This window comes from Paralichthys olivaceus, chromosome 7 (assembly GCF_024713975.1).
Source record: "Paralichthys olivaceus isolate ysfri-2021 chromosome 7, ASM2471397v2, whole genome shotgun sequence".
Taxonomy (NCBI): Eukaryota; Metazoa; Chordata; class Actinopteri; order Pleuronectiformes; family Paralichthyidae; genus Paralichthys; species Paralichthys olivaceus.
In genome coordinates, this window is record NC_091099.1 from 17,903,169 (window position 1) to 17,920,414 (window position 17,246).

At 41.8% G+C, this 17,246-nt stretch overlaps 1 protein-coding gene across 1 annotated transcript in view; it reads left to right on the plus strand.

Moving 5' to 3' along the window:
* Window positions 1–444: 444 nt before the first annotated feature.
* The window catches only part of LOC109624604 (PDZ domain-containing RING finger protein 4-like), a 123,633-nt gene continuing 106,831 nt past the window's right edge, over window positions 445–17,246 (plus strand). Inside the window, exons 1-2 of the mRNA XM_020079403.2 lie at window positions 445–1,060; window positions 1,188–1,277. Coding sequence (XP_019934962.2) covers window positions 719–1,060; window positions 1,188–1,277 — 432 coding nt within the window. The 5' untranslated portion in view covers window positions 445–718. The remainder of the gene's footprint in view (window positions 1,061–1,187; window positions 1,278–17,246) is intronic.

Consider the following 17,246-nt stretch of genomic DNA (forward strand, 5'->3'; position numbering starts at 1 on the left):
CTGCTCAACTGAATTAAAAGTACAATTTCTTTCAAACGGCTTTAAAATCAAATATTTATTATTTAATTTAATGAAATTAAAAAAAGAATGATTAAATAAAATAATTCATGCCAACATGTTAATGTATGAGGAGCGGAGACAGAGGTTTGATGACCCTGAGCACAGAGAGGAGGTGCAGCTCCTCAGCTCCTGACAGAGGACAAGAGGACAGAGAGGAGGTGCAGCTCCTCAGCTCTTGACAGAGGACAGAGAGGAGGTGCAGCTCCTCAGCTCCTGACAGGGGACAGAAAGAGGTGCAGGTCCTCAGCTCCTGACAGAGGACAGAGAGGAGGTGCAGCTCCTCAGCTCCTGACAGGGGACAGGAAGAGGTGCAGGTCCTCAGCTCCTGACAGAGGACAGAGAGGAGGTGCAGCTCCCCAGCTCTTCACAGAGAGAGAGGAGGTGAAGCCCCTCAGCTCCTCACAGAGAGAGAGGAGGTACAGCCCTTCAGAGAGGGAGAGGAGGTGCAGCCCCTCAGCTCCTCAGAGAGAGAGAGGAGGTGCAGCCCCTCAGCTCCACCTGACCTGCGCAGACCGCACTAACTTTCCGTGCACTCACGCGTCCATGTGTTCAGACTTGTGCGGTAACTTTGCCCAAACTCTTCGGGCTGTGTAGAGACTTCCTCTGCGCCAACTATGTGCGTCGACTGCGCTGGAACAAAGTTTTGAAACAGGGCGGGATGGCGTCGCAGAGGAAGTCGGACACGGGTCACAGCGGTGCGGGTGTTTGTCAGCGGGGATGCGGGCTCCCTCTGCCCGCCGAGGACGCACTCAAAGCGGAGCACTGCTGCGTGGAGGCGCTCCGCTCGGTCACCGACGCGCTGGAGGAGAGGAGCGCCGCTCTGGAGCATGGAGCCCGGATGTCGAGGCTCAGGTGGAACAGGAGGGAGCAGCTCCTGCTGGCCCAGGTGTCCACGCTCCAGAACCAGGCTCAGCTCGCTGCTCTCCAGTACCAGCGCAGACTGCACCAGTACATGGTGCACATCAACAGCATCGCCCAGCAGATCGTTGGATACTGCAAGGTGAGGAGGATTCATTTGGATTGATTAGTTATAGGCCTGTGAGCTGCAGTGAGGGACACCTGCATGGAAACGTGTCCATCTCACTTCAAACAGACCTAACGCTGTCCTGTGTTCTTGGCTGATACAGAGTGATGTGGAGACAGCTGCTGACACACAGAACCACGGATCAGAGGAGTCAACACGTGCAGAGCCACAGGAAGAGGTCGAAGCACCTGAGGTAAGAGAAGCTCCTCACTGAATGCAGCTCCTGTGTGGACCTTCAGTCTGGAGGCCCACTGCTGCTGAGCATTGGTAGATAGACCCCTCTCATCATGAGAGACACAATAAGATTAAAACAAAAAGAGATGGCTACTGAATACTAGTGATCCCCCTGTGTGAGGCCTCTTCAGGAGTCAGGATGTTTTCAATCCATCCAGATGGACAGCTTTATTTCAAACAGAGGAAAATTATTAAAAGCTAAAAAAGGGTCTTTATTTGCTGATAATCATACACACACACACACACACAGCACAAAGCATATGAAGGACTCCAATCAAATATCAACAGACTCCTAATAAGTGTCATAACATAAACAGGGGAAAAACCAACATGCTTATTTTGTCCCACCCCAACAAATGACTCCCATTATGAATGACCTCAATACAATGATTGTCCACAGAGTCCAACATACCCAGTAGAATCAGCTGTGCATAGAAACAAACAATGCCATTATATCCACAGGAGTAAGAAAACATAAGTGTGACTGTGCCTTTATCCAAAATACACAAAAGGCAGCAATGCAGATACACGTTGTTACTGTCGGTGTTCCCTGCCTCACTCCACAGTGATGTTGATGTTTAGTGGATTTCTCTACTTCTTTTTCCACCTGCTGCTTCAGCTCAGCCTCTAAACCCACTACAACACAATTCACTGTAAATGTTGACTTTGGGATCACAGTGAATGATAAGGAGCGGTGGATATCTGTGTCTGCAGGCTGCTTTCTGGTACCTACTCTCTCCTCACCTATCCCCTGCATGTTTATTGACAATGGTACCAACTCTAATATCATAGTTGTCACGATCGATTATATTATTCGATATAGATGATTATCAAGATAAATGTCACATTATTTTTTCAAACTGAGTTTAAAGGCTCCTGAATGACGGTTGTGGTTTTAAACTCTTCTTTATAATATATTGCTATTGATGAAAATTTACATTGCAATGATTATTGATATTGTTTCGTTGCCTAACATTAATCTTCACTCACTGTGATGCATGATCACTTCAGCAGCGTCTCACTTTTGTGGAGCAGTTTGTTCATATCATAAGAGTTCTCTCTGTTTTGTCCATCTGCTGAGAGATGGTTTAAAAGTGGTATTTTTCTCTTTTTTCCATGGTTGAGAGCTGATCTGATATCATTGTCGGGGGAAGGTAATTTTTGGGGTCAGAACACCTTATCACATTTCACCTATAATCGCTGCGTCCTGACAGGAGTCTGGGCTTTGACCGACGGAGCGGAAAGAAAACAAAGCACTAACCAGGCCAGTGATTCAATGACTTGTTCAGTGACCTAATGCAGTGTTTTTAATCCAACAAATGAAATACAGAAACATTGTTTGAAGTCATGGAAATGGAAACATTGCTTATATCTACTGCAGTCATGGTACAAAGTAGAAAAAATACTAAAGTAGGACCTCTCCCAATTATTATTTTCTTCATTGATCAATGTTTTGGTTATTTTCTACATTAATAATTTGTGTCAGAAAACTAAAGTGTTCATCACAATTTCTCCCTGCATGATATGATCATTTTCTCTTCATAATTTAATTCGAGGAATTTAACCTCATTTTAATATTATATTTTTTTATATTGTTATTATATTTGTATTATATTTTTATCTTAAGACATCAGAAAACTGTAGTTTTGATTAAAATTGCTCCCAGTTAGACATATAATTGTCTTGGCTCATTTATTTATTTTTTATTTCCTGGATTATGATTATTTATTTATTTTCTTAAACGACACAAAAAACATATTATAAAAAAATTTGCAAATTCATTTTCTGAGGATTAATTAATTATTGCAGCTTCACTAGAAAACAAATCCTCTCACTTCTGGTGTGAAAAGCTCAGATTATGTGTTAATCGCTGCCTGAGCATTTTGCATCATGTGTTTTTTACTCAGGGCAGCAGGAAATTTTTTGTGCTTCCATCCTCATTCATGTCGTCTAATCTATGGCTAAACTCTATGGAGAAGGTTTCTAGCTCCGTCTGAGTCCTGTGGTGTTGCAGGGAATAATTTACTCCCTGCCAAATGTAATAATAGCTCTTGTTTTAGTAAGGTCAAAGTTTGTGTTATTAACCCTCCATCCATGTGTTATGTTTGGGTCGCTGCTGAGGGTTTAATTGTGGTAATGGTCATATGAAGTATCTCTCTAATAGCCTGTGAGTGCAACACACACACTTTTGATTAATGTGGAAAACTGTCCCCTCTTCTCTGCCAGTGTTGGGCAGCGACCGAGGCTCTATTTTCAGCTCTTTTATCCCCCTCATCTAAAACCTCCTCTCTAATGCGTCTTTAATAGTTTTCTCACTGTGTGTTTTCTCCTTTTTTCTCCAATTTTCCAATACTTGGGAGAGCTGGGTTACAGTGCATCAAAGTTTTACGGTTAAGTGAAAAATCCACTTTGTTGGTATGAAGTGCTGCTGCATGCATGGACAACAGAGCTGGATGAAGAGTAAACATTTCAGTCACAGTTATGGATCCTCACGTTCAAGGTCTCAATGTGTGAACGGAAAAAAAGCCTGAATGACCCTTTACTAAGCCCATTAAGTTACCACTGTTCTGCCGGTGACTAAACAGACATTAGTAGGCAAAACCTGGCTATTCATTGCTAGCTGGGGATCATTTCATTTAGGCAGGAATCCCAGCTATGGCTATCAGATTTCAGGTTTTTAGAAAATGGTTTTATGGGATGTGGGTTAATTGATGTTCACTGGTTACTTGGCCGTGGTCTTTGGCTTGATAAAGTGCAGAATGGAGCGGCTAACTTTTACCAAACTGCTTTTAGTAGCATCCAAGACCAGCTCTCACACTGTTGGGAACACTATTTTAAAAAACGGTGCCATTGTGAACGTTTTCTAATCCAACCTGTTACCCTATAAAGTCACGTATCCAGTTAGTGTAATCTCCTTAGTTTTGAGTCAGTTGAACAACTGAGCATTTCCACACATGCCAGTTGTTCTTTACCGTCAGTGATACTATTGCTTTCTGTAAAAACAGCTCTCGGAGAGTGGTTTGATTTCCCCTGTGCTGTACCTCAGACATGTACTGATCCAGATCCAGCTGATTGTGTTCACTGGCCTGACAGTCAGCACAGTCGGTGGCTGTGGGTGAGTCAGCCAGTTCTGCTGTGGTGAATAAAGATAATGAAACCAACACACAGCAGACATTGAAGCAGCAACATGATTAGTCACCATTGTAAAAATATACAGTTGTCTTCATCTTCCCGTGTGTTTGTTTAAAACTTGACTAGCGCAGAAGTGAAACCACAGCTGAGGTGAAACTGATTGGAAGTCAATGAAAACATGGAAACTAAGGAAATATTTACATATTCTTGAGAGTTGATAGAACCTTTAGTCATCCATTACAAATGCTGCTGACAGTGTGCTCCACGCATGAGGCAAAAATCCATTTACTTGACCCAGACTGTGTCTGTGACACGTCAGCGAAGGAGCCTCTGACAAAAAATACGGAGACCTTTTCACCTGTGTGAGAACGAGAGAGCACAGTAGCTCCTGCTAATTCTTCTTATTGTTCAGATCAGGAGAAAAGAAAGGGGTTGGGAAGAGGGAGGGAGGGAGAGTGCACAAACTGAGTATCAGTGTCATCAAAATCCAATCTTGCGTGACAGGCGTGGATGAAAGTAGGCGAGTTTGTTTGCTTCCACAACACTATGACGAGAGAAGATTGCTTCACGATAAGAGAAAAGATGGATTCATGACTTTGATTTTATGTCCCTCTATTTGATCTTTCTTCCCCAAACTGAGCCTTAAAATAGAAAAGATAATAAACTAGAATTGCACTCAGTAGAGCGCATACCTCCACTAAGACCCAACAGTCCCTTTATATTAAAATAAGCTTTATAACTAAGGCCACATCTTATCTTACATTTAAACCCACTAGATCCAGATTTTTAGTTGGTTCTGATGAAAGTGCACACACTTATCAATACCAACCTCCCAAACATGCCTCTTTTTTTTTTTTTTTTACACCAAGATCCATAAAGTATTGTGAGAAATCAGTGAAAGAATCTGATTCTGATCTGAATCCGCAGGAAATGTTCTTCCCTGAGCCTTACCTCAACCCTGCATCAGGTTTCGTATACTTTTTGTGTAATCCTGCTAACTAACCAACTAGAATTGCACTCAGTAGAGCACATGCATCCACCATCAAGACCCAACAGTCCCTTTAAACATGTCTGTAGAAAAAAATCAAGATCCATGAATCCATGAGGATTTAAGGAAATGTTGAAAATCCCATTGTTAAAGTAAGTGGGTAAAAAAAATCCTGTCCCCTTATCTGGATACACACTAAAATGTAACGGGTTCTTCCCTGATGCACCATGTCCTTTCATCATGTTTGGGATAATCTGTCCTGTAGTTGTTGTGTCAACATTTTTGGTCTATAGAAGTTGGATGTTTGCGTGGCTGAATCGTGGTGATAAAAAGATGTATGTTTACTACCTGATGGGAGAAAATACATCTCTGTATGTGTCAAACTGATGTGACCGATCTAACAAAGGATGATTGGTCACATCAGCAGGGCGCACAGTTGTACACATCCTTTTACTGCTTGTCTCGACAGTTTTATAGTCGCTCTGTGCTCAAACTCTCCGAGGCACTTAGACGAAAATGGGAGAAAATGTTTGATTTCAGAGCAGAAAGCAGAAAGTCGGTTGGTTTCTCTCACAGCTGATAGAAGAGAATTGGGAAATGTGGAAATTGGGTCGGTCACACGATTCCCTTCAACTGCATGGTTAGTGTCGAGGAGTAAATATGGAGCTCCTTGTCCTGGAGGTGTTTTCTGTACCTGTTCTGCTCTGTTTGGGACGTCGTTTACTCTGAATTTATGTGTCAGCTGTTTGGAGGGACCGCCCTGCTCACCATTTCCTCTTTCCTCTCCAATTCAATAGACAAACACACACGAGGCAGCAAAAACAAACTTCAGCCTGCTTTGATTTAGATGTGTCAGATAAGAAAATGTAGATTTTGATAAGTGCCTAATTATTCAATACTTCTCTAGCAGCATTTAGTCTTCTTGTTTAAGGTCCCACTCCAATCTGCATGCATATTTATAGAAATGTCATTAGTTGAAGGAATTTGCGCTATTTTCATAGGTGCTGTTTTGGCAAACACAATGTTTTTGCTAGAAGCTCTTGGCAGGTGACCGTGTTAGTTAACAAGGCAGATATTGAGATTAGGATACTTTAGATTCCAGGGTTGTGAATTTGGACCAAACCAACAGCAGCGGCTGGAGAATACATCACGGCCCTTTTTGTTGGTTTTGTCATTTGCTGTGTGTGTGTGTGTGTGTGTGTGTGTGTGTGTGTGTGTGTGTGTGTGTGTGTGTGTGTGTGTGTGTGTGTGTGTGTGTGTGTGTGTGTGTGTGTGTGTGTGTGTGTGTGTGTGTGTGTGTGTGTGTGTGTGTGTGTTTAACCATGGGTTCCCAGGTCTGTAGTTTTAGGCAAGTGGTGTGAAAAACAAAACTGTTCGGCTTCAGACCACCGCGCTCGTAAAGAGGTGCGCTCTGGGTAAATAGGTCCTAATCTGCTGAAAGGGCCCTTTTTAAAAATACCAATAAGATGTGTTGGAGATTAAATCACTGTGACCTAAACTTTACGACTGTTTCACACTTTGATGACAAATTATGTTTCTTAAAAATGCATTTATTGGAAACATCTGCAGAGTGAAACACAGTACGTTCAGCAGCTGTTTATGCCTGAAGTTACTGGTTTATATGATTCCCCTAAACTAATATTATTGCAGTGAAATAAAACAGACCAGTGGTAAATCCTTCCCTCCTGAACCTTATGGTAATGTTTATTGTTCGCCTCATTTATGTAAACTGGTTGGACAAAGTATTAGAACCAGATCATTTGTAGAATCATTTTACAAAAAATTAATTTCAGTCAGACAACTCATGTTCAAATGTTTATTGCAACAGTAAAACAGGTTAGTGTTTGGCGTCTAGGCTCCGACTTAATCACTCCCCCCATATGATTACACAGATATGATGGGAGTGATGAGCAAATACGTACATTTTTCAGTATGGATTTATTAGAGATTTGATGTTTAAATACAGGGTAAAAGGTCATGATTTATATCTGAGACTCACTCAGGATTGGTCAAGTGTATCAGCAGCACCTCGCTGCCACAGCTCCATCCCACTGATCACTACTGTGCAGACTCTGGCTCCGAATGTGTGAGATGGCAGCGTTTGTGTCCAGGACATTTGATTTCATTTCATGGGAGGAAGTGGAGATTTGTGAAAGTAGAAGATTTCACTAGGTTGTGGGAAATTGTGAATGCCATGTTTCACAATTTTCTAAATGGACCAAACAATCAGCAGCTTAATAATTAAAAAAATGTTAATTACAGTCCTTCTACAGAACATGTGTATTACTTTCCTAGAATTGGACAAATAGCAGTGATTCTATTACAACTCAAGTGCAGCTCCTGTGAATGTTTGCATCTGACAAACTTGATGTACCTGTGTGTACGCATGGGTTTGCTGTTCTACATTCTCAGTATTGACTTTCCTCCAGTTTGTTAGTTCTGTATCTGCAGACTCTTACTGTGCTGAGTGTGTGTTTTTTTCTAAGGAATGTTGTTTTAAAGCAGCAGATGTTGGATGTAGCTCGGTCCCTCCCGTGCTGTAGCTCGGCTCTCAGGTTGAAGCGCAGGAAGCGAACAGTGACTGCAGCGATTCATCATCTCCGTCACCTAGGAGGAGAACGCTCCACTTTATTCACACCTCTTTAATGACTCGCTCCCCACCGCGCCGGTCTTTCTCGCTCCTCTGTGAAAGGATTCAACAGCCAACATCTGGAAAAGAGCTCAGTGTCAAAACTCAGGAACTTTCCAGGTCACTTCCTACTGTGGTACTTTTAAGGTAACTCACTGTGAACAAGTAGCTGCTTATGTGCTCAGACACATGTAAATGGATTCATAAGCATATGTTCAGATAGAAAGTTCTCACACACTTGTATACACCTGGCACAGACCATAGAGTTTACATCTAACTCTTCTCACTGATGTGGTGGAAAACTCCTCTGAACTCAGGAGCTCTGGTGCAAACGATCGCTCTCATCCGTCTCTTGGCGTGATGAGAAAATCGTTTGTTGTGAAGTTGATTCAGCAGCTAAATGTTTGTGGTCACATCTAAATCCAGTCGCCCCCTCTGTTCCCATCTTCTCCCCACCCCAGGATGCAGTTAGTCAGTGACCTGATGCCTTTTGAACTCACACGGACCTCCATAGTCTTGATAAACATGTGGCTTTAGCCTACAGCTGTTACAGGGAGATTAGAGTGAAAACCTTGAGTCAGCATGTACACAGTGCCAGACACACACACACACACACACACACACACACACACACACACACACACACGCACTCCAACAGCAGTGGCCACTCTCTCATCAGAGCTTGTAATGAGATAAAGTTCTAGCTGGACCAACTGTTCTCCTCTGAAGTGTAATCCAACACGGACGGTGCCAGGGGAAACATGAAGGACACAGTCTCTTTAAAGCTCCCGTGATTGCATCATCTTTCAAATTTTTATGTTGGCATAAGTTTGCATTTTTCTTGAAAAATGTGTGTTGAAAAATTGTTGCTGTTGTGTTTCAAATTGTCCTGGTCAGATATTTACCTCCAAAATCAGAGATATTCAAATACTACCCAGACTGCACAGGTTATATTTCAGGGAATAATTCTGATGATGAACAAATTCATACATATTTAAGAAACTGATATCTACAAGTGTATTAACTCTGGTGCAGCTTGATTGACTCCAAGGAGTCTTCTATTTTAGATTTAAATATACAATACTGAGAGTGACAAACAGCCCTATAAAATCATGAATATTTCTGCTCTTACTCCTTCTTTTTCCTCCATTTTTGTGCGGTCTAGCTCGGGTCACCTCTTGGTGCGACAGTTGCACTCGGCCACTGATGATACAAAAGTTTGATTTGAACTGATTTTCAGTAGTCCAAAACGTGGAGTCGCCAACACAGAGCTGTCCCAACATTTATAGTCATTTAAACCTGAGCCACTTACACAAGCTGAGCCTCACAATGATGAATCCTTCACAGAATTTAAAATCCCTCTTTGTGCGTCATGTTGGACCCGTCACCTTCACCAGAGGAGACTGTGACATTACCTCTGGCCTATCAGTGGAGCTGTACCATCATTAAGTACCGTGGCTCTACACTGTATTTACTTCACATTCATCTGCATACTGAATTTACGCTGCCTCTGCCTTCATCAACAGGAGGATTAGGGCTTAATTACATCTGGGCAGAGGCTGCCGTATCGTCAGAGAAACAATTGTGCAGTGGGAGTCGGGTGCAGTGCATTAGGGAGGTGTTGAGGAAAGGGATAAGCCTGTGTAATATGCCAGGTGTTCAGGGTATTAGCAAACACTGGCACGCCACTATATGCCTGCCAAGACAAGGGATAAAAACAAACATACCCCTCTGAATCCTCACTCTCATTTCACCTTAAAGCCCAGTACTCCGCTGTGTTGGCCATTGTTCAGTGAAAGAAAACAATAGAACAATTCGTCTTAAATCCACACGTCATCTGTTGCATGCAAAATTTAGGCAAACGGTTAAACTACAGTGAAGCAATACACTCACATGCAGGGAGTGTTGGTTTAGCAGACAGTCAGCCCTGGTGGTTTCTTGCCACTGCTATAGATTTGGTTTCATTCGTCCAGATTTGAAGATTATCAGTTATTGAGATGTCTGCCATCTTTACAATACAAAGGAGGAATTTAGTTTGCTGTTGCAAACCGAACTGTATTTATGATCAACAGTATTTCTCAGAAAGGGTCCCCTTTAGAAAATGTATTATAAGTAAGTACGTTGAAGTCAACAGCTTTCAACTGTTGATAGCTTGGCAAATTAAAACCTAAATACCCATAGAAATGATGATATTGTTGTGATTTGGGCGACCTCGCCCTTTAAGAGTTAGCAACATTTTCAGTCATATGAGATATTTTAAAATAAAGAGATAATGAGGATAATTCAAATGGAAACTTGAATGACATGACATGTTAGATGAAAAGATCTTGACTGTTCTTGAGTGTCTCTCTTAAATGTTTCCGCCTTCAACAAGTTAGCTTAGCTTAGCACAACAAGTGGAAACTGGGGGAAACTGTTAGCCATGCTCTGTCCAAAGGTAAAATAATCGAATCTAAAAGAAACTTTAAAGCTGATTAATTATCACAAGACAGGTTCAAATTTTCAACAGAACGAGGCTAGCTGTTTTTTTTTCCTCCTGTTTCCAGTAGTTCAGCTTTGCTCAGTCAACTCTCTGCTTGTGGCAGTTTCATTGACTTTATCTCCACTTTCTATCCACAAATGAAGCCAAAGTATGGATGTTGCCATCTTGAGCCGCTGATCTAATTTGGAGTTCATATTCCATTCACTAACATGAAGGAGGCGGGGTTTATGACCGATATTGCAGTCAGCAGTCGCCGATATGGCGATCAGACGGTTTGGCCTCACCTTTGGGGAGCAGTCATGTCGTACATCTTTATATACAGTCAATGCTGTGGTTATGAAGAGATAGAGTAGTAGTTGTACCAAAATAAAAATAACTGCACCTCAGTTTCAATCTAAAAAAACCACAGGCTTCCCTTTTCTAAAAAGAAACAGGTCATGTATATTAATTAGCTCCATCATATCCTGCCTCCTCCCATCGTCACCTTCATCACCTTGAATTAGTTTCCTTCTCGCTGTAATAACTAGAGTCTGGTGTTTGCCCAGTGTTGCGTGACCTCTTGGGAACTAGTTAGTGACAGGTTCAGTCGATTAGTGTTGAATCCAGACAGAGCCGAGTAATTCCATTCAAATCACAACCTTCATGTTATTGCTGGATCTGAGGAAGGAAGCTCTGATGGACGTGTTTTTAATTAGCTGAATGGGCTTGCAGAAAAATTGAGTATGAATATTCATTACGATCGCTGCTGTCCTATACAGATAATTTCAACAAGGACAGTGATTGTTTCAAGTGGACTTGCGTGTTCCTTTTTTCCCCTGTAACACAGATAATTAAAATCTTTGCAGTTATTTCAGAAAGTGACAACATTATAAACACTGTTATGATCTCAACAATCAATTTGTAGGCATGTTGATAGATATTTATTCACTTGTCAAGACAAGTGTCTTGAATTGATGTCTCACTGAGAGAAACCATCCAAGTTACAAGTTTTAATGAGCAGATTAGAAGTCATCTGAATCAGAGTCATCTGAGTCAGAACTCATCCTAAATGCTGATCTTTCAAATTACATTTAGTAAACAATTTTGAAAAAAAAGTTGCACTGATATATTGCACTTAGTTGTAGCACTTGTAGTTTGGCTTTTTTGGAACTAATGATTTATGATGAACTTACATAATTCTTGCTGTTCTGGGTTTGTACATGGTTCTGCACTTACTGTGAGTCGCTTTGGATAAAAGCATCAGCTAAATGATGTGTAAAAATGTTAACTCTCCTTTGAAGCTGTATCCAAGTCCTGACAATTCCGAAAGCCTAATAATTACCTGTCATTGAAATTGTGTTGATTTTAACATACGTCCATTTCCGCAGTTAACTTTATTTTATCAATTGCTAAAAGATTAAATTAAATGAATCGAATCTGTATAAAATAACAAAATAGATGATCCGCAACATAAGTATTAGAAAACCAGAATAACAACAAATAGTCAGTAACATAAATTAACATTAAGATTAAGAATTAATTTTCCTTCCCAAAAGCAGAGACAAGACAACTTTGTCTGCTGATGAGAATTGTTTCGCCCATTACCTGCCATGTTGATATTTTAAAATTCATCCCATTGTGAGAGTAACAGGTTAGAATTTAAATTTGATGCACTTTTGTGTCAAGCCAACACTTCAAACAAGTCAAGTCTGTATCGAGGAAGATTTATTTGTCACTATTGCTGAATGAGGAACACAACAGTTACTTAGCCTATGATGAATGTATTTTAACTTTAGAATATTTGCAGAATAACTAATAATTAGTGACACTCCTGGAGAAAGAGCTTCATTAAACTGCTACGACTACAAACAGAATGTTTCCAACAGCTGCAGCTTCACATGAAAAGACTTTAACACAATTCGCCTTCTATTAGTCACAGGAAATGTGATGTGTTTGACTATGAGTTTGCCGCTATTGTTCAGTTTGAAGTGCTGCAGAGTGAAATGGAAGAGTCAGTCTGACTGCTGCTGCAGATGAGGAGCTGCAGGCGACTTCTCAGTGAGGTAACCGACTCCTTTCACCGTGCCCTGCTGTTTGCAGCCTCATGCTGTGTGCAGCAGGAAGTCAGATCCTAGTTGCTCACAGAATGACGGAAAAAACCCACTTTATTGCCTGACTTCTTTTATCAAGATAACAATAGTTTGTTTTCCTCTTCTCAGAATTCTGCGTCATGTAGGAACATGCATCTTCCGTTATATCCAGTAACAACACCTTTCATCAAATTCAGCATGGCTGAAATCTTTGAGATCACCACTTTTGATCTCATATGTGGAGTAGACTTTCTTATGGGTAGAAAACATCACATTTTTATGCTGTAAAGCTAAAACCTTTTTTTTTTTTACTCTCCCACAATGTGTGTTGAAACCCTTTCTTTCCTGGTACCTCTTACACCATAATTAGCAGGAATACACAACGCCGATGATCCACTTAAGATTTCCATTGCCACAAGAGGAGTTTGCCTTTCAGGTTTTTCCTCCCACTGGTTTATGTTTGACGTCACAAGCGCAGCGATGAACCTAGAGTCAGAGCTGATTCCAACCTGTGTCCTCCGAGGAGTCATTGGACCTGGAATGCCGATTGTATCCATTCTCACTGCAGACTAAACAAGATGTTAGTGGGGGTTTTTTTCAAAAGGGGCTTTACAGAGGTTTTGCCAGGACAATTTTTTGGGAACCTAATTAAGGGAGACATGGACTAAAGAAGTTTCAAACATTTTGTGGGACTGTGACATTGACAGACAGAACAGAGTTTACTGTTATGAAAAAAGAGACACCCCCGTGCTGTAGTCATTTATATGGTGCTTCCTGTGGTATGATGATCATCTCTACATGTGGATGTTGTCTGAGAAATAAGCCAAATTATTATCCTATATTTTCTATTAATCTCCTTTCCTGTCGTCAGTAAGTGTCTCAGCTCCAGATGAAGTACCAGGGCCCACGGCCGGTCACAAGCTACAACTAGAAACCAATCATCCATAGACTGCACATTGAGATGGATCAGAATAATGTTAAGAAAAAAAGGTGTTTTCCCTCAAAGGGTGTATTGCCGCAAATATCCAGGTGTTTATTAGTGAAGGAGCACATGAGAGCGTGACAAGCTCAAACGTGTGAGTTTGTATTCACAGTGGATCTTAACAGCACAGCGCACATACGTCAGTGTTTGTCTGCTTCATTACCTGCTAACTGATGTACCACCATGTAGAACAGGAGGCAGATTACAATCTGCACGTGTGTTTCTGTGGGTGTCTGTGTGCGTTTGTGTTACTGCCACTAACAGTGAGTCACATCTCTCGGACCACAGTGCAGCTGGTGTTGTCGAGTCAGCACGTCGAGTTTGCAACTCTGGTGTTGGTACCAGTCCTCCATCTGGTCGTGTCAACAGAGACCACCCCCAACCTCTCATTACATCAGATTCTATCTGCCCGCTGCAAATAGGATTTGGTTTGGCTGCAGGTTCCCTCCACATTATTTTTGCACGTCATGTGTTTCTCATTAAGCGTGTTTGTTTGGCAGATTAGGTAGAACGCACGCAAAGCTAGAGCAGCGTGCAATGTCTCCTGTGCACTGACTCGTGATCAGTGTCCACTGCTGAAATTCTGATGTGAGTGGTGCTGCCGGCACAGTGGATGTAGGAAGTGTAAAAGCCGTATCTGACCAGCAGATGGCAGAAAGAACACACGTGCAGTTCCCCATTTATTTACAGTCTGCCACAGACTTGTTGATTTGTAGTTTTCTAACTAATGAGAATGTGGGAATAGATTTCTCCCTGAGAACCTGCACATCTGACAGCTGTTTATTTGATTCTCATTAGATGTGGTTTTGTTCCTTTGCTTTTGCTCTGATCTTCAGTGTGGGATGTTAATAATATATGAAACTGTATCTAAGGTTCTTGTTTTTAATGGGGAGAAAGAGTAAAAATATAAAAATGAACCCTTAAGATGGGAGACCTGGGCTGTTTTTGAATGTTTTTGATTTTGCCTTTATATGCCACGTTAAAATGTTTTCATTTCATCCATTTTTTTTCAACACAACATTGGCTTTATGACACTGGACACATGGTAGTAGATTCTAGAGGGTTCATACAGTTTTACAGTTTTGGATTAAAGTCACAATTTGGAATATCTAGGTTTTCTCAGACTGTGACATGGTTAGAAGCTCCAAAACAAACAACTAAGTGGAGTGTAAGTTGAGACAGCTTTGTGCCATTTCCATGGTCAAGAACAAACTGTCAAGGTAACTTTTTTTCAGCTTTATATTTCATGACATAACGATCTCAACATCTGCATTGTATCACCATTTTCTTTCAATTGTCCCTTTCCAGTTGCACGAAGGCTTTGTTTGGACTTGTTTACAATGTTGGCTGCCATGATGTCTTCATGAAACAGCAAACACATCTGTATACACTAGTTGCAGTGTCTGTTCAAAACCTGCCTGTTTGGAATGGGCTGTTTGTCCTGTGGTGATGCTCATTGCAGCTTTTCTTTCTGAAACTTCAAAAGTAACTGGCAGTATTTGAGCCGCAGGAAGTAAAAACCTGCTGCGAGATTCAATCCTCAGAACCCTGAAGCTTCTGCACAAAGAGTTGTACACCTGTTTATTCAAAGTTTGCAGAACCTTTAATTGTAGAACAAGTTTTTTTTCCTGTTGTCGTGATGGACAATGTCTACTGCTACAGAGTGCGGGCCGTTTTATTAGTTATCGCACCAAATTTGAGACTGCACTTCCCTTGGCAATTATCAATACACGTCAATTGTGAAGCCGATAAGATGAATGGTTCTGGAGATATGCCACGTACAGCCAGACAGATGTTTCTGGATTCATCATATAGTTAAAGACATGAACAACAAACAGTCCACTCTTGACGTGCAATTTCGAGGACAACTGGTAAAAATGAACCTGCTTTTTCATGAATCCAAGATTGTGTGACTCTCCAAGACAAAAACAACAGAAGGGCACTATCTCACCACTTGAATGGTTGTGGTGTTGATGTGATGCTCTGCTCTCGTCCACTTCTCGCCCTCTTCCCCTGTATGACTCACCTGAGCTCCCCACTCTGCCTCTGTTCTGTGCATTTCTATGAAGTGGATTGTATAGCGCTCACAAAGCCTTTCATGTTATGTATTTCTCAGAAAGCGGCTGCAGATCTGATCCCATGCGGCTCGGATCGACACAAGAATTAATTTTTCTCCTCTGCACAAACGCACAGGATAATGTAGATGATTGATAGAAACACTTGGGAGGGTTTGATTTTTAGTTGTTTAACAGCTTCCACTCGCCTGATTGACCTGCTGGGAGACACGAGACAAACTCGCCCATTGTTCTCCCCATTAGCCTCCCCCCAGCTGTTGATTAAGTTTCGATAGACTCTCACTAGTCGGTTTCCTCCGCTTAGCCTCCTAATGAATGCCAGGGATGATTTGGCCGCGATTGTCTTTCCTCATCACCGCAAATGACCGCTGAGAGCTGCTGCGCTGTGAAATCAATAGCCTTGGACTATGAGAGTCACTTGCAGATTACTGATGAGAGTGATTTCAGGTGTTTAGCTGTGAGTTTGTGTGTTTGTGTGGGAGAGAATGTGAGAGACGGGGAAGTGTAGAAACACAAAGATAATGGGCGTGTGTTTGTGTGTGCAAGAGAGAAAGATAAAGAGAGAAATAATGATTATATGCATATTTCTGCATGCTCTTTGTTTACATGCGTGATTGTTTTCCTCCTGCTTAATGCTTTGGCTTCCTTTTGAGATCATTCCCAGAGACAAACGATTGAAGTTTCCTCATCCCAACAGAGCGACGGCTAAAATCGATGTCAGCTAGTAGACTGTGGCTAATCAAAGTGAGTAGTTGGCCCCCTGTTGCAGACAGCAGCTTTACTCCTTATTGTTTTTAGGGCTGTGTAATTGGCTTGCAGCTGATAGGAGCTCGAAACGAATGGAGAGACAATGCTTCTTTTTGTCCATAATTCAGTGTTGCACTGTGTTACATAAAATCCACCGGGCCGGCAGCGGATGAGGACTTCAGTGGAGAGAAACAGACTTTATTTCTCACCCTCATTCACTGCATGATATTGAGTGATACTGTAATTTGCTATTCTCTTTGTCTTGAGTCAGCTGCTCAGGGATGGAAAAGTCAAGGCGCCATGCGAGGCACAGGCATCGTGATTCATCATTTTGGTAGCGTGCTCGTAGAATTTGTTTATTCCGGTTTCACCCTCCGTCTCTCTCTTTTTCCCCTACATTACGAAGCTGTGTTATTTCAACGATGTTTCCATCTTATCAACATGCACTGTACTTTATGTTGTACACAACAAAAGGTGATAAATCAGACCTTGCTAGCATTTGCTCTCTGCATAATGTATCTGGTGTTTGGATGAGAAAATGTGGGGGATCCTATGAATAATACAAGCTGCTCAGTCTTTGATGCCAGTACAGATAATAATAAAGCAGGCTCCTATCAACACAGAGCCAACCAGGAGAGCCAGAGAGCCTGGTACATTAGTTGTGGACGGCTGGTGATAAATCAAGCATGCACAGAGAGGATTGCCTGGCACGGGGAGCTCCCTCTGGAGGCCTCCCGGAGCGGTGCCATACGGTGAGGCGAGGCAGTTAGAATGCCCTTCTTAACCGTTACCGCAGGTCTCCGGGGTGGCTTTTAATCGCCACA